Source organism: Macaca thibetana, chromosome 17, assembly GCF_024542745.1.
Source record: "Macaca thibetana thibetana isolate TM-01 chromosome 17, ASM2454274v1, whole genome shotgun sequence".
NCBI lineage: Eukaryota > Metazoa > Chordata > Mammalia > Primates > Cercopithecidae > Macaca > Macaca thibetana.
This window is the reverse complement of record NC_065594.1, coordinates 6,963,750-6,987,257: the sequence shown is the minus strand read 5'-3', so window position 1 is coordinate 6,987,257 and position 23,508 is coordinate 6,963,750. Positions and strand designations below refer to the sequence as shown.

At 42.1% G+C, this 23,508-nt stretch overlaps 3 protein-coding genes across 4 annotated transcripts in view; 1 reads left to right on the top strand and 2 right to left on the bottom strand.

Moving 5' to 3' along the window:
- LOC126940773 (protein POLR1D) overlaps positions 1–21,112 on the bottom strand; it is a 44,866-nt gene extending 23,754 nt beyond the window's left edge. The window contains exon 1 of the mRNA XM_050766960.1: positions 20,994–21,112. Coding sequence (XP_050622917.1) covers positions 20,994–21,019 — 26 coding nt within the window. The 5' untranslated portion in view covers positions 21,020–21,112. The remainder of the gene's footprint in view (positions 1–20,993) is intronic.
- Positions 19,560–21,081, bottom strand: LOC126940771 (DNA-directed RNA polymerases I and III subunit RPAC2). Its single transcript, XM_050766959.1, has 2 exons — positions 20,994–21,081; positions 19,560–20,131 (listed from the first exon to the last, which is right to left on the bottom strand). Exons 1-2 carry the CDS (start codon positions 21,017–21,019, stop codon positions 19,756–19,758), a joined length of 402 nt encoding a protein of 133 aa, XP_050622916.1. The 5' UTR covers positions 21,020–21,081; the 3' UTR covers positions 19,560–19,755.
- Positions 21,113–22,525: 1,413 nt separating the features above from the next.
- Positions 22,526–23,508, top strand: part of LNX2 (ligand of numb-protein X 2) — a 75,890-nt gene continuing 74,907 nt past the window's right edge. For both annotated transcript variants that reach the window (XM_050766852.1, XM_050766850.1), the window contains exon 1: positions 22,526–22,609. The gene's annotated coding sequence lies outside the window, so the exon portion shown is untranslated. The remainder of the gene's footprint in view (positions 22,610–23,508) is intronic.

The following is a 23,508-nucleotide window of genomic DNA, read 5'->3' as shown; positions in this document are numbered from 1 at the left end:
GGATTATCTAGGAGAATGTGAGGAGGGAGTTCCAATATTCATTTCTAAAATAACAAACAGAAAGTCATGAGAAAAGGTGCTGAATTTTTAAGAAGAACTTATGCTGGCAACGGACTGGAAAGTGATGGAGGAGCGTGAGTGTGAAAGGAAGATCAATGAGATCCTTTGTTGATTTCATGCCCACATGAACTAAAGATAGAAGAAAGTGGTATTTTAAGCAATGGTGGAAAAATAAGACAAAAATACTGCAGATTGCTTTTTGCAACGATGATAATAATTACCTCACAGGGTTGTTATGAGGATAAAATGAAATATTTGATTTGGATCCAAGTGTTCTGTATTTTATAAGCAGAAGAACTAGGATAGCTATGTTTTACTTGACTACACTCCTAAAGGTCTCAGAACTTGTCTTTTTCAACCTAGTTTTCTCAATACCTGGCACATGGTAGGTACTAAGTTAAGATCTGGGGAATAAATGGGTTCTGGGTATGTGTGGGACATGATACAAATGCAAGGATTTAAAAATAAAAATACTCCATCTGTAGACAGAATAGATGATGATGGGTGAGATGGAAGAAGAGGAAAGACAAAGGAGGTGAAAAGAAGATAAAAGAGAAAAAGATAGTATGTCACTGGGCAAATAAATGTAATGAAAAAAATGAATAGCTACAGGCTCTTGAGGGAGCAATCCCCTATAGTGGCCAAACGAACAGGGGCACAACAGCAACACGTATCCTTAGTGTCATCAAACATTAGGGCAGACTGGGAAACCACAGACACTGACGAAGGACACAGAATGAGGCACAGCTAGAATCTTTCCTGTCAGGATTGAGGACTTTGATCCTTTAGGGCTGCCTGAAAATCTCAGCGAAGTTTCAGATCTAGAAAACACTCTTCCCTTTAGGGAGTTATTGATCAGTGATAAATGGCTTTGTTTAGCTTCCAATATTATTCTTTTGCTTCATTATATTATAAGTGGGCAAAATCCCACTTCACTCACACATGTTAACATCTTCCGAACTCCATTTCTTAGTGGAGATCCTAATTGTGTTTTGAGATGACAGTGCCTAATGTTGGAGTGGAGGGTGCCAATACAAAGAGGGTGAGACGTCACAGGAGGGCTACTAGCCTGTCTCTGCAAGGCTTTGCCACACAGATGCCCTGTGGGATCACCACATCTAGGGCCTTGGCTCTGACAGTCCAGAGGCCTAACATGGCTTAGACACTCCCACCAACTGCAACACTACATTTGCTGTTACATGCATGGGGTTATGCCCGGGTTATGCCCTCTGTCCAAATCACTCTCCACTCACAACCTTTACACCAGACACTCAGGTCTGACATTACCCTCTCCACCAAGCCTTTCCCAATCTCCCTGTTTGCTCCACGTCAATAGATGCAACTGCTCCTTTCTTATAGGCCCATTTTTTGAAATGGCTGAAAGTCAGCTAAGTATCAAACAACAGAATTAACTTATTGCATACACTGATTATTCTGTTAATGAGTCGGTAATATTTGGATTAATGTGGAAAGGCAGAAATATTCCGTATATATTCCATGAAGCTTATTTTCTTGCACTGATCTTAATAAAGTCCCTAATCATATTGTTATAATCAAGATTTTCACATAAATTAAAAGCGGTTTCATTCCTTGCAAATTATAGGAAAAAGAGCCTTGTAAATACTTTGACTTGGGGCTTATATAGAAACACTGGATGTATAGGAATTAATACAGAAAGTTTAGCATATGGCCCAATTGCTGTCACGCAAACGCTAAGATAGAATTGTGAATTTAGGAATTCGGTGTTTCACATGAGATATGAAAGTATGGTCCCAGGCATTTGTATTGAAAATGCAGTGCCCCATTTTTTGTAAGCATAAGAGTATACAGTCGGCCCTCTGTGTCTGTGGATTCAACCAAACATGGATTGAAAGTTTTTTTTAAAGAAGCAAAAAAAAAATATATATATATATATATAATGAAAATAACACAAATAAAAAACAATACGGAATAAGAGCTATTTACGTAGAATTTACATTGTACTAGGTAATACAAGATTATACCTAGTACAATGTAATATTAGTAATAATAGATTACTTAGGTTACCGGCAATCTAGAGATGATTTAAAGTACAGAGGAAGAGGCATGTAGGTTATATGCAAATATTGTGCCATTTTATATCAGAGACTTGAGCATCTGTGGGTTTTGGTATCCATGGGGGTCCTGGAAGCAATCCCCCAGGGATACTGAGGGAAGGTTATATGTTCTATAAACCATAATAGTCTAAAAGTATTAAAAAACAAAATGTAAAATAATCAAATGATCTATGAATCAGTGTCAAATTTCTTGTATGTTCCACATAGACCTACACATATACAAACATAAGAGTAATATGATCTAAGATTGCAAAATGTTACTCAGTTTCCAAGTGCAACTGTTTCAAGTACTGTATTAAATCATGAGTATCTTCAGAACCATGAAATGAAATACTATGACAAGCAAGAAAATGGAAGCTTAGCACTAGTGGGAAACAATATTTTCTTAGTGAAGGATCTACTGCATTCATGCCAAGATGAAGGACTTGACAAGTTAATGTCTTTTCTCTTTTTAACTTTTCTGCAGCTCAAAACCTTTCCATACTCTAAAGTAGTGTCCACTGGAAAGTCAACATTGGTACAATCTTCACATATTTAAACACAGTTTCCTTTCATTCAAGGATGCAGGTCAAAACATGAGGAGGGTGTTTCCTGGGTTATGAATTGCACTGAGCACTGGATCTCCACTGACAGAGGCATCTATGCATTTGTGATACATAGGGCTGCTCTCCTCATCCAGGGTCCACGCAATTCTCCTTTGAATACAGTTCTAATATGCATTTAACATGCACCACTGGGACATGATGAAAAATTATAATGGTAACAGTACTTATGTACCATTTACCTTACTGCTAATCCTCACAACTTATGTAGCTCCCATTTCACAGGTAAGGAAAGAAGAAGAAAATAAGGAAAAGTCAAGAAACTTACCGAAGGCCGCAATAGCCAATAAATGATAGGGCCTGGGATGTGAACCCAGGCAATCTGACTCTAGGCCCCAGGATCTTAACCCTTACACCACAGCTCTATTACAAAGCATGATCCTAGTCCTCAAGAAGCTCAGTCTAGTGAGAGGGGCAAGTAGAGCAGCAATATTTAATGGTGCTTATCATGACAAGAACGGCTCTGGCAAAGACAAAACTCAAGTCCCCTCACCTGGACATCAACATTCTCAAATCTGCAACTACCCATTTATAAATGGCCACTGAGAGTGGATTACGATTACAGAGAGATCACTTCTTTGGTTAAAATGTGGGTTAATTCTTAACATTTAGTTCCTAGGGAAAACTTATTTCTCAGTTCATAAGACACCTACTTCACTATAGGGTCTACTGACTTCATTTTCAAAGCAGCAAGTATTTTTACAAATATTTATTCTTAAATCCTGATACAGAAAATACAGTGATTCTTTTTCAATTCATATTATAAAACCTGAGTAAATGTGCCATGGTAAATGTTTATATGCGCTATGAAGAAAAGCATCTCTTACTGAAAATAACTTTGTGGGGTGGTGGTGATAGGGTTAATTAGGAAATAGTAAACTCTGAATAGAAAAGCCCATGGACAATACAATAACAGGAAGAGCAGATCTGTTGATAGGTCAAATGTTAGGTTTAAAAATATTACAGTCTACGCTCTTCTGAAATATTAGTTGGGGGAAAAATCCACACAGAGAATATAAGGTCAAATAATTCTTGAGTTCTTTTACTCAGTAAAATGTATTTTGTTATCTCTTTAAGATAACAGATGCTCTCGAGAGCAAAACTGATGAAAACAAAACTGCAAAAGAAAAAGGGATTTAAAGTCTAGAAAGATGGGTGTGGAAGGGAGCCAATATCCAGCAAAGAAAAGCTAATATGGCAGCTGCTTGAATTTAGTAAAGGATAGGAAAAATGGCAGAAGACCAAAAAGCAGAAATAAAAAATAAAATTCAGACTCTCACCAAACAGCTGTTCAAAACGTAGACAGGAAAAATATCACAGAAGTTGTACAAAAAACATTACAATGCAAGCCTCTAAAGTTTGCCTCTACAGTTTTTTTTTTAAATGAGGGAGAAGTTTGGTAGGTGTACTGTTCTTTGATAAACACACCACATACCAGAAAAAACACCTCACCAAAAGCGTGGTCTGTAAATCACTCTCTTAATCCTAAAAGAGCTTTATTTGATACAAATCATCTGCAGTTCTCTGTAGACTGTCCTAAACAATACCTCAGAGTTCTTGGATCTCAGCCCTGAGGATGGCCTATTCAGCAGAAAGTCTGGTCAGCCTGCTGAAGCTATTTTCTTCAGCGTGTCAAGGCTGTAGTAATCTGCTAGAAAACAAGCTGTCTACCCCTTGTAGATTTCAGTCTCTGATTCATCAAATGATTATAAATTATACTCAGAGCTAAGAGCAAGGAATCGAAAAAAATAAAAGAAAGTTCTAGAATGTGTAGGATTTTGGCATCTCATCACTTCATGCTCTTTAAAGTGTTTTCATTTAAAAACACTTAGAAATTCGTCTCTTGAAAATGCTACTTCAAGATAAAATAATTTACCTGTCGTCATCTGAATAAAGTCATTTTTAACCCCAGGAAGAAAACATATGTATACTTCTAATTCTTAGAAATCCAGCAATACACAATGAGATGGGAAGAAGAGAAAGCCTGCTCTCCACAGACAACATCACAGGTTCAGTGACAGCCCTGCGGCCGCTAAGTGCAAGGCAGAGTCCTGCCTTAGAGGCAAGAGGTGATGAAGAGCCAGTGAAATAGAGGGTGTAGCCCACTCTAGAGCGATCGTGCCTCCCGCCTGCTGTGGGGGACTGCCTGCCAGACCAGGCCTCATCTTGATCACCAGGCATTTTCTGTCTTTCACACTCTAGGCATCAAACATGGCTTTGAGGGATATGGTAGTTTCCTCCACACAGTGGCAGGGAGAGATTTTGAAAAAATAGTACATATATACATAGACAGTATTTTCTACATCAATAATTAACTACAAAAATATACTACACAAATGTATGCCAGTGTGGTGGCACATGCTTGTAGTCCCAGCTACTCAGGAGGCTGATGTGGGAGGATCACTTGATCTCAAAAGTTTGAGGCCAGCCTGGGCAACATAGCAAGATCCTATCTCTAAAAAAAAAAAAAAAAAGTTTTTAACGTATTAAAATCCACCGGTAAATTCTTAACTCTTTAAACCCTGCACTGTCAAGTTTCAAGTTGTTTTTCTGGTGCCAATTTATACAGCAATGAAATTAAGTAGGACAAGGTAATTTTAAATCCCATTTCACAATTTAAAAAACTTAGTTAACATATATACATGTGTTTTTGGGGAAAACTCTATATTTATATAAAGGAGTAATTAATAGAGTTAAGCGGTTAAACATATACATAAACCTAACTTTGAGAGCAGCATCCCTTTAAGGAAAATGTTTACAAAAGTTCAAAGTGATGAACTTAGATGGTCCACTGAACAAGTCGGCCAAAACTGCACAACTGTGCAAATAAGGTTTTATAGTGACATTCAAAGATCCCAGAGATGCTTCCTTCTTAGCTGGCCAAAGTTGTAGAGCTCTGGTACAATGCAAACACATTCTTACAGATGCTGAATTCAACAGCACAGGAGGAACCACTAGAAAGGCTGCAGAGATTAACTGAAAGGAAGGAAGCAGCTCACGGAGACTAATCTCTATAGGAGAAAAACCCAAGGCATGGAAAATTCCATTACGATTAATCCAAACTTTACCTTTATATCATACCACTTATCATACCAACAACACATCAGCTGCCAAAAGAACCACAGAGAGTAATATAATCGATGATTTTGGCATCAGAAACCAGCTGCAAGACAACCAAAACCCAGCAAACCACACTTTATCATTCAGAGACTTATAAATCATATGTGATGATATAACCAACAAGGGAAATGTGAAAGCATATTCTAGAGCCAATGTTTGTTTATGCATTGTTTTACAAAATATCAAAAACTTAAAACACAATATTTTCTTGTCCCTGAATTAAAACTGTACTTTAAGTAGCCATATATATTAGGACCATCTCATCCACTGAAACATAAACAATCCTTAGGGAATAGAACAGCAGCTGCAGTTTAATTGGATGGAGCAATGCTAACAAAGAGTTTAGAACTAAGTTAAAAATAGAATAGGTACCCAATTGAGACTGCAGGGGAAAATTCTGAGAGACAGATCATGGTGATACCCAAACAGCATAATTTGGCTTCCTCCCAAAGTCTAATACACTCTTACGCTTACCAAAAAAGGGGCACTGCATTTTCAGTACAAATGCTTGGGACCATACTTTCACATCTCATTTGAAATATTAGACCCCTAAATTTACAGTTCTCTCTTACTGTTTGCTTGATGGAAACTGGGACATATACTATATTAATTCCTATATGCCCAGTGTTTTTAGAAAAGTTTCAAGGATCTTTTTGCTATAATTTTCATTTTAATCGCCTGAACCAAAATGTTCAGGTAAAGATCCATTAAATACAATCTATATTATTAAAAAATATAAGGGAAAAGTTTCTCAAATGTTAGAGGCCATCTGGTTTAACTTTGTCATATAAAGCCAAGGAAATTATGGTTTAGAGAAGTTAACAACTTGCCTAACACTAAATAATACCTGGTTTTTGAAAATTTAACTCAAAATTACCTATATTTATTTTTTTCCTCTCAAAGCCTAGATGGCATGTATGGCCACCCTGGGGAGAAATGATGAGACAGATTATAATTATAATATTTTAGCCCAGGATCATTACCTTTAGAGGACAACACTGTAAGTACCAACACTAACACTATCCCAAGCTATGTGATGTGTCTATGATTATTGTGATCTGCAACACACAAGCTTCAGAGCAGAATTTCTTACCTGAAAAATCCAGACTGAATAGACTTACTCAGTAACTGTTCTATCTTTATATAATCCCTAAAACACCTCTCAATGCTTTTAGAAGACTGATTATGCAGTTCTTCCTTTATAATTTTAAATCTAGGACACCATCAAGTAACCTTAAGAGAATAAGAAAGCAGCCACAATACAGCAGTGAGAAAATGAGTCCCAGTTCTGCACCTACTAGCTCTGTGATCCTGTGATATTCAAGGTCACAGAGCTATGTGATTAAAATGAAGATATTTCTACTAACCTTTCAATATTCTTAAGGGGATTAATTTATATATATATAAAAATATATATAAAATATATATTTAATATAATTTATAGTTACTTTGTAACTATAAAGCACTGAACAAATCTGTTATTTTAAGAATTTTTTAAAATTATCACTTTACAGTTATAATTTCAATAGTAATCATAGATATACTATTCATAGTTATGTATGTTAACTAAAATATCATGTGCACAGCAATTTACAGAATAATATATATTACCTCACCGAGGCTGAGACGAACCCTTAAAGTTTCTGTTTCCCTTTTATTGGTTAAGCAACTAACGCTCAGGGAGACTGCCTTGTCTGAGGTCAACCAGTAAGGGACACAGCTGACTCCACCCCAGAGCTTTCTAACTTCATATCCAGAGTTCTGTCAAAAAACACATACCCTTATTTCATTCAATCCGTGAATTTTTGAGGATGATCAAGTGCTGCTTTGGCACAATTTAGATGAAAAAGTTAAAATGAACATATTTAAAGATAATGCTAATAAGGTTTAATAATATGAAAAATGGTATTTTCACAAACCAAGTATTATCAGTAAACCTTTATTTGGGTTCTTAACAAGTTACTCTCTCATTCATTTGATTCTTTTCACGTTTAAAATTTACAGAGAACAGTTCCATTTCCAACATGTTTCAGCTAGGCCAACAATTTTGTCTCTTAAACTGAACTCCTTGGAGCATATGCTCTGGCAAAGCTGTTAGCTTCATGTGAGTCCAAGGCAGGTAACATCGATGACGTCATGCCCATTAAAAGCTGAGTTGGTCAGGAGTGGTGGCTCATGACTAATCCCAGCACTTTGAGAGGCCAAGGCGGGTGGATAGCTTGAGCTCAGGAGTTCAAGACCAGGCTTGGCAACATGGCAAAACCCCATCTCTACAAAAAATACAAAAATTAGCCAGGCTTGGTGGCTTGAACCTATGGTCCTAGCTACTCAGGAGGCTGAGGTAGGAGGATTGCTTGAGCCCAGGAGGTCAAGGCTGCAGTGAGCCAAGGTCACCCCACTGCACTCCAGCCTGGGTGACAGAGTGAGACTATGTGTCAAAATAAAGCAGAGTCTGTGGAGTCAGGCCATCCTGGGTTCCTATCTAATTACTAGTCATATAACCTTAGGCTGGTTACCTAACTTCCCCAGGTCTCGGTTGTTTTCTATAAAGGGGAAAAGACACTATCTGCCTTGAAGGAGGATTAAACTGGTTTTCCTACCTGGTGAGGCAAATCAGTCTTCTTACTTTACAGTCACAGTTACGTGTCTGTTAGACTGTCTGCTTTTGGCCAGGAATAAGCCTAGTTGGCCTCCTCATGTTCTGGCTTGTTCTGATCTTTCATTGCTCTCCAATGGGGACCAACTTATTAGAACAAGCAAATAGGAAGGGAATCCTCTGCTTGCTTGCTACAAGTCTGGGCAGAAGACAGTGACACATCTGTAAGCTAACACTTCTAAAGACAGGCATTTTCAGCACAACAGTTCCTAATCATAAACTCCTAGAATCCTTTATGTTTTCCAACCATTTAAGGACAAAGTGCAATCTCTGCCATATAAACACACGAATCGTAAGTTTCTAATCATAAGCCCCTAGAATCCCTAATATTTTCCATCCATTTAAGGACAAACTGCAATCTTCCCCATGTAAACAATCCAATAAACAAAAAGCAGAAATAAAACTGTAGTATCAAATCTAGAAGGCTTCAATTACAAGGTCTGATAAATAATATAAATCCAACTCATTTACTTTGACAAGAACATGATAATGGTACTCTTTTACGCCTCATCTTCAGGGAATGAAGTGATAAATGAAGCTTATATTAATTTTACATTACCAATTTTATATTAATCACTTTTGGAAACAACAGCAACAAAAACCCCTTGTTAAGTATTCTAAGCACCAGGACTTATGTTTAAGTATGCAGAGCAAAGAAGCAACTCAGGATCTGAAATAATGTTAGATGAGGGATCGCAATGTTGGGTGATCCTTCACTTGAAATCGGAATTCCAATGAAAATTTATTCTTAGATCCCATGTAACTTATTAACAGTTGTACACAAATGCTCACGGGGACCCAAGGGAAAAGGCCAAGACTCTGTTCAATTTATTGTGGAGCTAACAAGATAAAAATGGCACAACAGACATCAAATTATTGAATGCTTTAAGTCTTTGTTTTGGCCTCCAAGTGCTTCAGGTCACCTAAATAAAGACTGGGATTTCCGGTAATTTTTCACCGAAGTGAGGGAAAGTCCATTTCACAAAGTAAGGGCAAAATAAAACTTAAGCAATCCCACATCCTTTCACCCCATTAGATTTTTTTGAAATATTATCGGTCTGGGAATTCCCCAAATCTGAAACCACGCAGTAGGTATATGGGTAGAACAGGTGCTCACAAAACCAATATTGTCACCCTTGGAGGGGTCAGTTCTCACTTAATGTGAGATGCATTGCAGCCAAATTTGGCCTTGCAGATACAAAGCTCTGCCTTCTTACGAGTGTATAATAACATGCCCAATTCTTAGCTCAGGTGACCCCTCTGGAGTCATCTACCTGGCAATATCTATCAGATCTGCTTGGTTCCTACTGCATAGGCTACTCCTCTGGCACTCAATCTTTGCCTGCTCTGGTCACCCTCTGCCTAAATGAACCTCTAGATCTGACTCCTCCTGGACAGGCCCAGTCTTTTGTCATCTACGTGTGACAGACTATGGAGTTGAAGACACACAACCACAAATTTGTCGTTCTCAATTCGAAGCTTATAGAATAGTTATTTCCCTTTTCAAATTCAAGTTCAGCTCTTGGGGTATTTAATGAAAAAACAATACAGAGTCAATCATTTCATAAACATTTTTTGAACACCTGCTGTGAGCCAGGCATGGTTCCAGGGGTTGTGGATACATCAGTGAACATTCAAACAAAAATCTCTGCTCTCACGCAGCTTATGTTACAGTGTGTGTGTTTGAGGAGTAGAGGGAAAGGCAATATGTAAAGAATACAATAAATAGGTAAATTATATATCTCATATATTGGAAGGTAAGTGCTATAGAAAAAATACTACAAGGTAGGAGTGCTGGGGGGCGGGAGGGGTGCTGCAATTCTAATGAGGTAAAAGAGTTAGAAGAAATGACACCTATCCTTCAGGAATTCAATACTACACAGCTCTTTGGTCTAGTCAGATTGCAAACTCTGTGAAGGCAGGCATGAAATGAGATTCGTCTTTGCACTCCTGGTACCTGGAAGACAAATGGACCTTAAATAGCTGCTGGAAAAACAAACGCACGCCTTCTGTTATTTTTCCAAAGCAATGCTATTTGTAGTAAATGGCATAGATTTACGAGACAGCTGGTTAGGAAATGAGTGTACTATTTGGAATTGAAAAGACAGCATACCTTGGAATCAAATCCTTTAAATTCCACTTCACGGTACTCAAAACAACAATCCTAAAACTTTTTCTCTACTAGAGTTCTGTGGGGACAAGATCCCAAGGAAAATCCATATCACTCTCCCATACTGCTGTTGCAAAGTAAAAATGTCCATCAATCAACTTCAAGTGGGAGATACTCTACCTTTTTAGACCAATAGAGAGGCAAGATAACGGATGAAGCATGGGATCAAGGTGGTGAAGATAGTAATGTTAGAGGCTCTTGAGGACACAGAGAAGACAAAAATGAAACAGAATATAAAGCATAACCATCTTTATCAAGGCTCTCTATGATGCTTACCCATGCCTCCCCCCAGCTCCTCCTCCCACTGAAGCCATAGGATAGGCATGGTTCCTTGTCTCACTCAAGAATTTTTTGTCGTCTTGAAGCTTGTTACTGCGGTGGCTTTCTGAGTTGCAAGTGTCAGCTAATAAGTGTACAAAAAAATGTCATTATAAATCATCAGTCCTTCTTCCTGTTGTGGCACTCATACTCTGACACTGCTATGTAATCATGCATATATTCACTCACTTTCTGAATAAACACCAATGAAAGCCTACTGTGTGCCCAGTATTAAGTGCTCGGGGTTCAGAAGCAAACAAGGACAAAGCCCTTGTCACCAAGGAGACATTTTTCAAGTGGAATTAGACAATAAATATGTAAATATATAATATAACGTCAGTTGACAATGAGTACTATGAAGGAATATAGCAAGGTATGGGAATAGAGAGTGATGGAGGTTTGTATGTGGATGTGCCTGCCACTTTAGAGAAGGTGGATGGGTAAGCAGCCGCTAAGATGGTGCCAAGGATCCCCACCTCCTAGTATTCAGACCCTCATGTACTCCCCTCCTCTTAAGTGTGGGCTGGACTTACCGACTCCTGTCTAACCAACAGAATAGAGCACAGGCAATGGGATACCACTTCTGAGAGTAGGGCATAAAAAGACTGGCTTCTGTCTTGGGTTCTCTCTAACTCTGTCTTCCTGGCTCTGGCAGGAAGCCAGCTGCCATGGCATGAAGCATGAGTGAGCTTGTGGGTAAATCCTCTCCCACGCAATCCTCAAGACTGCAGCCTGGATGACATCTTGACTACAGCCTTGTCAGAGACCCTGAGTCAAAATCACCCAGCTAAGCTCCACCCAGATTCTTGACCCACAGAAACTGAGACGTATTTGTTGCTTTCAGCCACTAAGTTTTGGGATAATCTGTTATGCAGCAATGGACTAATGCCCAGTCAAGGATGGTCTCTCTGAGCAAACGACTTTGGAAACAGACAGGCCATGTGAAGATTTAGGGGAAGAGAAGTTCGGGAAGTAAAGGGCAAGTGCCAAGGCCCTGAGATGGCAATGTTAGGCTTATATGGATAAAAGAAGTGAGAAGGCCAGTGTGGCAGAGTCACAGGTGATGCTTTGGGAAGAGAGCAGGGTGGGGCAGGTGGGGGAGGCAGGCAGCTCATGCAAGCCAGCCAGGAGGGCTCCTATGGATAACACGACACAGTCTGTACTGTGAAGATCATTAGTTTAACTCCCACTAACTGGCTTAAACAACAACCATATATATCAATAGCAATAGCTAATGTTTGAGTAAGTGTGCTAGAAATTGTGCTAAGTGCTTTACTTCATTTATTTGTCACAATAGCCCTATGAAGTAGGTGTCATTATTAGCCTAATTTTATAGGTAAGGAAACTGAGGCTCAGAAAGGTTAAGTCACTTGCCCACATTCATAAGATAGGAAGTGTGGAGCCAACAGGCCCTCTGACTTCAGAGTCCCTGCCCTTCGCCTCTAGACAACACTGCCTTGAAAGAGGTCGGCAGAGAAAAAGAAAGTCTCTCCCACCCATGAAAAAAAAAACAACAAAAATTGTAACCCCAAGCTGTTGTTTAAGCCAACTAGTTCAGTCTCTGCGTGATTAGATGCTCCAGGCTGTTGGATTTTCTCTTGGAGTCCTTTTTAACAGAATTGGTGGGGGCATTATTCATAATTTTTTTGAGGTTTGACTTAGGAATGTAAAACTCAGAAAAGCACCAAGGTAGCTTTTCTTTTTGCGATATGCTAAGTGCCTTGCGTAATGAACAGGGAATACACAGAGAAACAGTACTAGATTAAAAAAATCAGGCTGGGAGCGGTGGCTATCTCAGCACTTTGGGAGGCCGAGGCAGGCAGATCACGAGGTCAGGAGTTTGAGACCAGCCTGTCCAATATGGTGAAACCCCGTCTCTACTTAAAAATACAAAAATTGGCTGGGCGTGGTGGTGGGTGCCTGTAGTCCCAGCTACTCGGGAGGCTGAGGCAGGAGAATCTCTTGAACCCGGGAGGCGGAGGTTGCAGTGAGCTGAGATCGCACCACTGCACTCCAGCCTGGCCAACAGAGTGAGACTCCGTCTCAAAAAATAAATAAATATAGTCTTTGTAATGCAGTTTTTACAACCAACTGACCTAGATTGAGCCCTGGCTTCCTACCAATAGTCCAGATACCTGGCACCAAGCCAGGTATCCATCTGCTATAGAACTTGCTTTTCTTTCTGCTTAACCTTTATCTTAAGGCTTAAGCAAGATTATGAATGTTCCATCAGAATCTTAATTTCTTTTTTTCAAAGAGGAGAAACACAATTCGTCTGTGATTTTTTAAAATATCCTATTAATGAGAATGCTATTTTAAAGTATTTCTCTTAAAAGCTATGGCTTTAACAGACTGATAACCTTCCATACAAGGGTCCTCAAATCGTATTATAGACGGAAGAAAAGAAAAAAATAACACAGGCTACTACGGTTTTTTGTTTCCAAGTTTTCACTTTGAAGGACTATAAACCAACCCAGCTTGCTCAACATCAATGATATTACAATAATAACACTAATAGCTAACATTCCCGAGCACTTTGAATATTATCTAAAGTAACAGTTTTAACATCCCTATATGGTATTCTTCTTATCCCGATTTACAGAAGAAGAAACTCAGGCACAAAGATATTAAACAGTATGTCCAAGGTCTCATGGCTAACGTCTAGAGCCAGGATCAAAACCCAGGCATTGTGAGTCCAACAGCTCTTAATTCCAATGTTATACTGCCTCAGTTTGCTATGCCTATGCTTACTGAAAAGATATTCAGGATTCCACACACATTAACTTCTATTCCTAAAGAAGGTCTATTTTGGCTGGGCACAGTGGCTCACGCCTATAATCCTAGCACTTTGGGAGGCTGAGGTGGGAGGATCACTTGAGTCTAGGAGTTTGAGACCAGCCTGGGCAACACAGTGAGACTATCTCCACAAAAAAATAAAATAAAATTAGTGAGGCATGGTGGCACATGCCTGTAGTCTCAGCTACTCAGGAGGCTGAGGTAGGAGGACTGCTTGAGCGTGGGAGGTCAAGGCTGCAGTGAGTTGAGATTGCACCACTGCATTCCAGTCTGGTTAACAGTGCAATTGTCTCAAAAAAAGAAAAAAAAAAGTGTACTTTTCTTAAAAAAAAAAAATTTTTCAATTAAAATAAGCCCTGCAATATACATACATATATCAGCCAACCAAAAACACCTCCAATGTCCTACATATCCTCCTTCCCACAGAGTAGTTCCATATTCTTTACTGTAATTGTTAGGTAAATACATATACAGATTAAAGACAGATGATATAAATTTAGGCACTAATAAAAGTTATAAACACATACAAGGCTGAAATACACAATTTATTCCTCTAGAAAGGTTCATAATTTTGCTTTCATTGCTAAATAATCTAAGCTCAGGTTTTTAAAAAAATTCTGGGCTCATTCTCTTTTATCCTTGGTCTCTCTCTTCCTGTATTTCTCTGCTCAAATGTCACCTCCCCAGAAAGGCCTTCCTTAACTACTTAATCTCAGTGTCTTCTCCTTGTCATCATTATTTTACTACCTGAAATTAAATTTGTTTGCATGTTTCTTTATTGTCCAACTCTGCCATTAGAAAAAAAAAAACTGCATGTGGGTCAACTTGTTCACTGCCGTATCCTTGGCCCCTAAACTGTGCCTCCATGTAGTATGTGCTCAATATTTATGGAACGAATTAATGAAAACATTCCCTGTAAAGCAAGCAACTTGGTGAGTGCAGACTGCAAGAGCCAAGCTGTTCACTGCCCTGATCTCCTCCCCTCAACTCTCAATTTTCATATTGGTAGCCCTGGATTCATATCCTTGTAAAAGACATGAATTCTTCTGATATGGGTTTGGGAAGGAGGTAAGGGTGGTTGCACCCACTAACTCCTATTAGTAAGGACAAGTTAGAGAGAAGAAATGATAAATCCTGCCTTACCGGTTTTTGGTTGTGAGGGAATGGTAGGATAAACAAAGGGGTAAATGAACCTGGATATGGGGCCTTTGGGGTCATCAACAACTCTTCTATTACTCCTCTATAGAATCTGTCTCTAAGTTACTTTTTTTGTTTAAGCATTTTTTTTTGTATCCATCCTTTTATCTCCTGTCCTACAAGTATGCCTTCCTTACATGACACCTGAACTATTACAAATGTCCCCAGCTCACTGCTTCTTCCAGTTTCCTTCCACTTACCCATTCTGCACACGGGCATGGGACAAAAAACAAAAAACTAAAACTTTATGGCAGTTCTCGCTCAAGAATCTTTAACAGCTCTCTTACACTGAGAAAAAGGAAACCATTTATTCCTGTTATTAGTATTTTATAAGCTGCCAATTCTTTTGCCATCTTCACTGGCTGACAGAATGGGTGCTCACGAAAGAATTGAAGTTTCAGTAGTGCCTTTCACCCATCCCATTCTGAATTCATCACGTAATACTCTACACTGCACATTCGGGAACTTCATTGTCAGTACAACTGGTTTTCTTTTTCATGTGTACAGCTCTTGTCTGCCTTCTCCAAAACCACAGAAGGATTTTCAGGACAGATTCATAGTCTCTTATTTCCACCATTTCTCAGGACTGTGCTACTATTAGGTACATACTTACTGTATAGTTAAATAATTAGAGATCTAATAATCCAAGTTTGAGAAGAATTTCATCATGAGGAAAAAATAAACAAAAAAAACAGACACACAGTAACTGTACCAGGATAGTTTATAAAGCAGCAAAATAAAATAGCAACATTAAGAATTCGAGCAAAAAAAGGCTGGGTTTGGGGGTCTTAGTAAGTACTTGAAAGCAGATGCGTAAACTTCCAAGATCCCAGTTTAAAGGTTGTTACAAAGAATGACTCTAAATAACGCTAACCAAAAAGATGACTTTTGTCTAGTGATCTGGAGACCATCTAAAATCTGAATAATATGTTGAAGGGCAACTAAAAGGCGGCTGGTGGGCGGTAGGCCATGGAACTTGATATGCTTTCCTGTCTCTTGAGATGCAAGATACTCTTTGGGTCAGTACTGAAGAGACCACTTCGTATGTAGACACCTTTCCATCTCTAGAGATTCTGTGTGAACCTGTGCATTATGCCAACTGATTAGAGTACTTAGATGTTACAGCTATATGCAATTTATAAATAATTAGCTTGTAAAGTACTTTGAAAATAGAAAGTGCCAGCAAGTACTCAGAATTACTATATATTAAAAGCTTTTGGTATATAATATTATTTAATAATCAGCTTTTTAAAAGTCATAGTACTTTACAGCTGAAGAGAACTTCTGATCTTGAATCACTGGCATGAGTTTATTTAGAATAAAATGTTATTGGAGTGCAAATCAGATGCGGATTAACTTTTCACAGTACGTATGAGTATGATTCACATTCGTCTCCCTGGTCCTTTTTGGACCAACTCAGCTTTCCCTCAGGTCCCTACAGACTTTATGCAGATTCCTTTCACATATACAAGACTCTTGGTTAACCTGCCTACCCTGTTCTCAGTTTCTTCCCTTCACCCAACTGCCTTCTGCAGGTGTTTTTTATGAACCTGTGAGTCTATGGCCACCCTAAAGAGATTCAAGACAGAATGCTACATGATCAGTCTAAATCCTTTTAGGTGCAATGAAGTCGTGATGTGGTGAGCGGTCGCCTCTGGGTGTGCTTCCCACTGTACTTCATCTGCTATCATCAGTCTGTACCTTGCTGTCCACTAATTAAACTTTGTTTTCATCTCCTGACAGGCCTTGGTTCAGAGGAATTAAACTCCATGTAAGTAATTCTGTTTACTATTCCCACAGGCAAAGTTTTGGGAGAGGAAAAAAGTTTTTAATCCTTTTCCACATCCTTTTTAAGCTTCCTTTTATCTTCAAAGGCTAATGCCCTTAAACATTGACTTTCCAGAATTTCTTACTATCACCATAAGAGAATATTCTGTATCCTTGCCCTGTAACATCCCTGCTCCCACCTAAACTCACCTCTTCCAATGTCTTCATGTGCTTCTTTTATTGGAAAACCAAACTAAGCCATTCCTCTGTATGAGTGGTAATGTTTACTCCTCTTAGGCAGTAAATTAATGCTGCTACTGCCTAGTGACCTCCATGTTAACTGCAGGTGACATTTTTCTATTCCCTATTTGAAACCCTTGGCTTCCACACCCTACTTTTGCACTTTCCTACCATCACACTGACCCAAACTTATAAATACTCTCATCTTTAAAACTCTTCTTTGACCCAAACTTTAAATACTGAAGTTGCCTAGGGCTTGGTTCTGGGCCCACTTCTTTGTCACCCTCTATTTCTTTTTTTTTAATCAATTTATGTCATCTTAATGGCAAGGACTCACAAAATTTGTCTCCAGCTTAGATCTCTTCCACAATCTCCAACTCACATAGCCACTGCTTACAATGTTCAAAGATGAAACTTTTGATTCCTATTATCTTTTCCACCTCCCAATCTATTTTCCATTTTAAGCTTTTCAATTTCAGTAATTGGCCCTAAAGCTAGGCAGTAGTCATCTTTGATTCTTCATCTTCCACATTCAGTTCCTGAGGTGTACCAATTCTGTGCCAATTCAATTCTAAAATATACCTCAAACCTACCTTCTCTTCTCCATCATTAGCTTCTACCCTTCTAGGCCACTTCAACTCTTTATAGTGTCTCTCTCTGCTACTACTCCAGCCTCCCTATAATTCATCTCCCCCAACACTGTAATCAAAGTAATGAAGATGCCATTCCCACTGTGCTTAAAATCCAAAATCTCTACTACCCCGTCTCTTCCTCCCATGGACTCCAGAGGGACCGGCCCTTCTCCTTGTCTACTGTGCTACAAAAACATACAAATCTTCTTTCAATATCTTCAGTTCCTCACGCCACCAGTTTTCTGCTTCAGGACCTTTGCACATGCTATACCCCCAGAATGCATTTTCTCTCTTTGCACAGCCAGCTCTCTCCCTTCCTGTAATCTCTAGAACACCTTTCCTAACTTCCATGCCTAAAGCAGATTCCTTTCTCATGTTTTCTATCTTGACCCTACATTTGCTGCTTTCACAGAATTACAAGTTTTTAATTTTATATATATTTTTTGAGACAGGGTCTCACTCTGTCACCCAGGATGGAATGCAGTGGTGTGGTCATGGCACATTGCAGCCTCAACCTCCTGGGTTCAAGATACCCTCTTGCCTCAGCCTCCCAAGTAGCTGGGACTACAGGCATGTGTCACCATGCCGGGATAGCTTTTAAATTTTTTTGTAGAGACAGGGACTCCCTATGTTGCCCAGGCTTGTCTCCTGGGCTCAAGTGATCCTCCCACCTTGGCTTCCCAGGTGTGAGTCCTATGGCGAGCCTTACAATGTTTTTTGTTGTTGTTGTTGTTGTTTTTTTTAAAGGGGCTCTTATTATAACACATGCTTTATGAGAACAGGACTTACTCTGTCTCATCCACTATCCCTATATATCTATCCCCAAGGCCTGGAACATACTAGTGCTCAAAAATATGGAAATATCTTTAAAGAAGTTGACTGAGTATAGGAAATGTAGGCTCTACAGCAGGCTAGTATAAGAGGTCAGGTTTGAGTGACTGAAAAGCTGCAGGCCATAACTACTTACATGAATTCATAGAGTATTTACTAAGTGTCTACTACCTGTCAGGTGTTCCAGGTACCAGAATCATGTTGACCTGCAAGTTGGTATAATGGGTAAATAAGCACTACCAACAGCATAGTAAATACCAAGGCCAGGAAACACAGGGCGTAATGAAAGCACAAAGAAGTACCCAAACTAGGCTGGGGGGCCTGACACATAAGCTTTCACTTAGTATGGCAGGAGTAAGACTGGCCCAGGAAGAGGGGATAGCATAAACAAGGCCCCAAAGCACAGAGCACTGGTGGATGGGATATGTGTTTTCCAAAACAGTCATTTCCTTGGAATTTTCCTTCTCCTTGGCTTTACCTTCTCTCAAATAGGGCTTCTTCTACGTTACCCTAGGCTATACCTATCTAAGGACTGAAAATGTTATCTAGTCATCCCAATTTTCTCCTTCTGTAACATAATCAAAACATCTTACCTTACTTAGATCATGACTAAGTATCAATATCCCAAAATTCAAGCAGTAAACTGGTATATTTCCTGTAAATGCCTCAAAGATGGAGCCTTACTCCTTAAAACTCTCATGTAAAACCAGAATTCTCACACTTCTTTCAAATTATTCCCACCCTTGCCCAGTCTACCAACCACAGCAAATGATGCAATTCTTTAAAGGCCAAAAAGTTTAGCAAGAAGTCAAGTCCCCACCCCAATTTTCTTTCCTTCTTTTTTTAAACTAACAACAGTCTAACTGGGGTAATGGTTTTTGTCTCTTCCCTTACTCCCACCACCCCAACTACAGACATGGATACACACTCCTTTTAATTCCCATGATCACAGTTCCTATCTAGGTCTCTGATATGCTCAGTTTCCTCATTTTCAATGCTGGCTTAATTAAAAGAAAAAAAAAAGTCATCCTCAAGGACCATTTGGTTGCATGGAACAGAAACCAGTCAAACTAGTTTAAATAAAAGAGGGAATTTATTAGAATACAGAGGTTTTGGCAGAGGTTCCAACAGCTGCGAGGGGTCAACAGCGAGAATCACGCCTTTCTGAAGGACAGAGTATGCTGTAACCACAAACTTCTAATTCTGCGTTCTGCACCATCAGGAAGAGAATATCCTAGAGGACAGTTCTCCTTGTATACTGCATAAGGGACTAGAATGTGGATTCATTTCTGCTTGCTTTTTGATCCTTATAGTCCTTTATGCTGGCCTCAAACTTGTCAAGCACATGTTGGCAGACACTCATGAGCTCATTCAGGCCTCTCTGAAATGGCTCAACAGCTGGAAGGGTACCTCGAGTCTGAATGCGTAAATTAATTTTGCTCTCTGAAGGATGGGTCGTAGTGTAACCACAAAATTCCACTTCCGGGTTCTTCATGATCATGTAACGTAGAGAATTTCCTAGGGTATGGTCTTCCTCGTGCAATACAAATGTCACACAGTGTCTATCTGTTCCAGCTGCCTGGACCATTTCCAGGGCTGTCTTCCTCTCGCCTTCAGCCATTGAGGTCTTCAATCCAGATATTTTTCTACACACATATTTTTTGTAAAAATGAGATCATACTGAATATTGTTTTGTAACTAGCCTTTTTTCATTTATTATATCACATTGCAACGCATTATTATTAATCTACTCCAGCTACATAGAATTTTTCGCCTCTCATTTTCCTGCCTCCACAAACTCTATCAATAAATAATTTATTGCCTCTAGTTTTTCCCTGCTCCATTTGACCATCCACACTGGCCACAAGGGGAGTTTTCTTAGAAAAACACAAACTTAAGTGTTTGCAAAAATATTCTTTGGTAGAGTCACAAGCAAGGGATAGGATTAGAATAGGATTGGTCCTGCTAGAGGATGAAAAGGGGGTTGAAAGGCATAAAAATCCCGATTGCTCTAGTATAAAAATAGAGGATACAGATGATCAATATGCAGGCCCAACTACGGCTTCCATTTTGCAAGAGAAGGAAACTAGGAGAATGGAAGGTCCAGGAGTCAAGCGGGAGGAAGAAAAAGAGCTCAGTGCACAGATGAGTGGCTTTAGGAGCAGACTGTACATAGAAGGAACGTGAGCCGTAGTTACAGGGACAGAGGCACCAGTACCGTCCTCAGGGAGCAGAGGCCCGGGGCGTGATTTTACACGCTGCTGTTCTAACGGGAATGGGCAGTTCGGATACTTAACTCTGGTCTCCCAACTTGTCTTCCCTCCTTAATAGCTAGCGCACCTCTCAGTCTCTCAATTGAAACATTCATGTCTCCTCCCCACCTCTCTCTCCATGATTCTTCTCTGCGCCCCGAGTCAGGCCCCGACTGCCAGGCCGGGCAGCGTGCCCCTCGGCCACCCGCTCCCCTTGGGCGCGGCCCGCTCCGCCCGCCTCCTCCTCGGCCGTTACCTCTCCAGCTCCTGGTCCTCTTCCATCGCTGGGGCGGTTTCCGGATCCTCAGGTGGTGCTGGCGGATCGGGGGTTCTGTCCCATAGCGCGAGGCGTGGAGACGAAGCAGGAAGGAAGGACAGACCGACGGAAGGCGCGGAGGACGGAAGGAGGGAGGAGGAGCCGCAGCGGCGCGGCAGGGCCCAGCCGCGGGGCGGGGCATCAGGCTCCGCCCCCAGGCCCCGCCCCGACGCGGGGTGGGCGGTGGCTCGCGGCCCGGCGGCTCACCTGGGCGACCAGGCGAGGCCACTCACGGCGGGAGGGGCAAGGGGTGGGGCCAGCGCCGCTTTACCCCGAGGCCCAGACAGGCCTGCGGGCGCGCCAGCTCAACCTTGGTACCTTTCCCCAGGTGATGGTGAAGGAGCGGGGCTTTACCTGCCGCCCCCAAATCACTTCCCTTCCCAGTGGCAAGGGCGAAAGAGGCCCGACTCCCCCACTGGGGCGGTGTTGACCCAGGATGGCCCTTCCTGGGACCCCGGCCTCCTGGGCCTTCTGTGGGACGACAGGCTTAGGCTCTAGTCGGTCAACACACCTTGAAGAGGGAGGAGGTCACGTGCAAGATGAGTCACGACAGAATACGAGGGTTGAAGGCGGTATTTGTCTCACCGGGGACCTTGCAGTTGCATTCTCAACTGGGTCAAATAAAGGGCAAGAAAGAAATGTCTTTCTCTTTTGGGGGAGTGAGAGTTTGGGAAAAAACTGTTTCCCACCTCATCCTTTCCGTCCTAGGATTCCTTCTATCCCCCAGAGCGCGTCCTCTCCGGCTGTGGACTTCCTTTCCCTTTACCCGCTGTGGCTCTTCAAACCTCTTCACCTGCGGAACCCGCCCTCACCTTTGTTCCCAGGTGCCCAGCCCCCGCCTCGGCAACCTTCGCCACCCAGACTCGCTCTCCGCCCAGCTTCCACGTCCCGGCCCCGGCCGCGCTCCCTCAGGTGCGCTTCCTCTCGAATAGGCCCTTCTCCCCTAGCCGCCGGCCCCGACCCTGCCCCACTCCAGCTGTCCAGCTGTCCTGCGCAACTACGTTTCTGCTTCCCTGCGCCACCTGTTCTCCTAGCCTCCCCCCACCCCGCCCCGCGATTCCTCTGGATGTTCACTCCTTCCCGAGCAGTGCCACTCCTGGCAGCGGCCCGGGGTGCGCACAGGCACCTAGCCCCCGGGGCTTCCGCAGGGGAATCAGGCGGGCGGCGGGGACAGCCCGGGGCGGGTGGGGGAGGCGGGCGGCGAGGGCGGAGTGGTCTCACTCTAACCCAGGAGTGACGGGCCAATTCTGGCCCGCCTCCCGAGCTCTCGGATAGGTGGAGCCGCCCTCTGGTCCGCCCACCTCCCGCCCTGTGCTACCTCCGATTGGCCCGGCTGCGGGTTGGGCCGCTCGGCCTTAGCGCTGGCCCCCGGGAAGGCAGCAGGGGCGGTTGAGAAGTGAAGTCTTGGCCGGAGTTTGCTTCTTGCCAGGAAATCCGCGGTGGCGGCGGCGGCAATTCTCGGCGGAGCGGAGCCGGGCAGGCTCTCCGCTCCCTCAGCGGGCCGCGGAGAGCGGGAGCTGGTGGCCGTGCGCGGCCCGGGCAGCCGCGCTTTCCCAGTGAGTAACTTTGCCCTGCCCGCCTCGCTGCGCGCCCTCTCCCCGGCTGCGGGCAGCCGCCTCAGGTGCGGGCGTCGGCTGGGTGTGGAGGAGCGCCGCGCCCCGGGAGGCGGCCGGAGCGGCGCCGCTGCTCGCCCCGGAGCTTTGGTCGTCCGCGGCTGTCTTCGCTCGCCCGGGCTGCGGGGCTGGCGTGGACTCCGGTGTGGGGCTGGTCGGGGAGGGAGAGTCGGCGCCCGGTGCCCGCCGCCTGTAGGAGCCCTGGAGGCGGGCGGCCTCCGGCTGTTAGCATTTGCTGGTTCCGGCCACCGCGGTGCAGATCTTGGCGTCGTTTGCTTCTTAAGGGAAGGGAGAGGTGGGGTGAGTGTTTAAATTTCCTGTGTGTGTGTGTGTGGTGTCGGCAATGCGAGTGGCACTAGCTGCCTTTGTCGGATTTTGTTCCTCTGCAAAGGGATAGGGAGAGATCGTTCCCTCCGCCCTAGCCTGTTGCCTGTGAATTCTCACCTTTCTCTTTAGGCTGGAGAGGGTGGGAGATAGATTTGACATATTCCAGTGGGTAATTTAAAAATGCGAATCTTGATTTGGAACCAGTTGCACACAAAGCATCGTTCAGGAAATACATCACTCGCTTTTCAAAGCTTTATGCCACGTTTTAAACAAGGACTTTTGACTCATGTAGTGTTTCTTCTAGTATTTCAGTTTACGTTGAGTTTATGAATCCAGACGTTCGTTTGTGCCAGGAGCTAAAGTACACTTATGCATGGACTTTGCTGTATTTATTATCCTTTTTAAAATCACAGAAATCAGAAACAAAGTTGAGTGAAGAGCGGTGGCGGTGCAGGAGGAGGAACACTTGTGAGCTCCAGCTTATTGGAACTGCCTTTAAGAATTTCACATTCTTG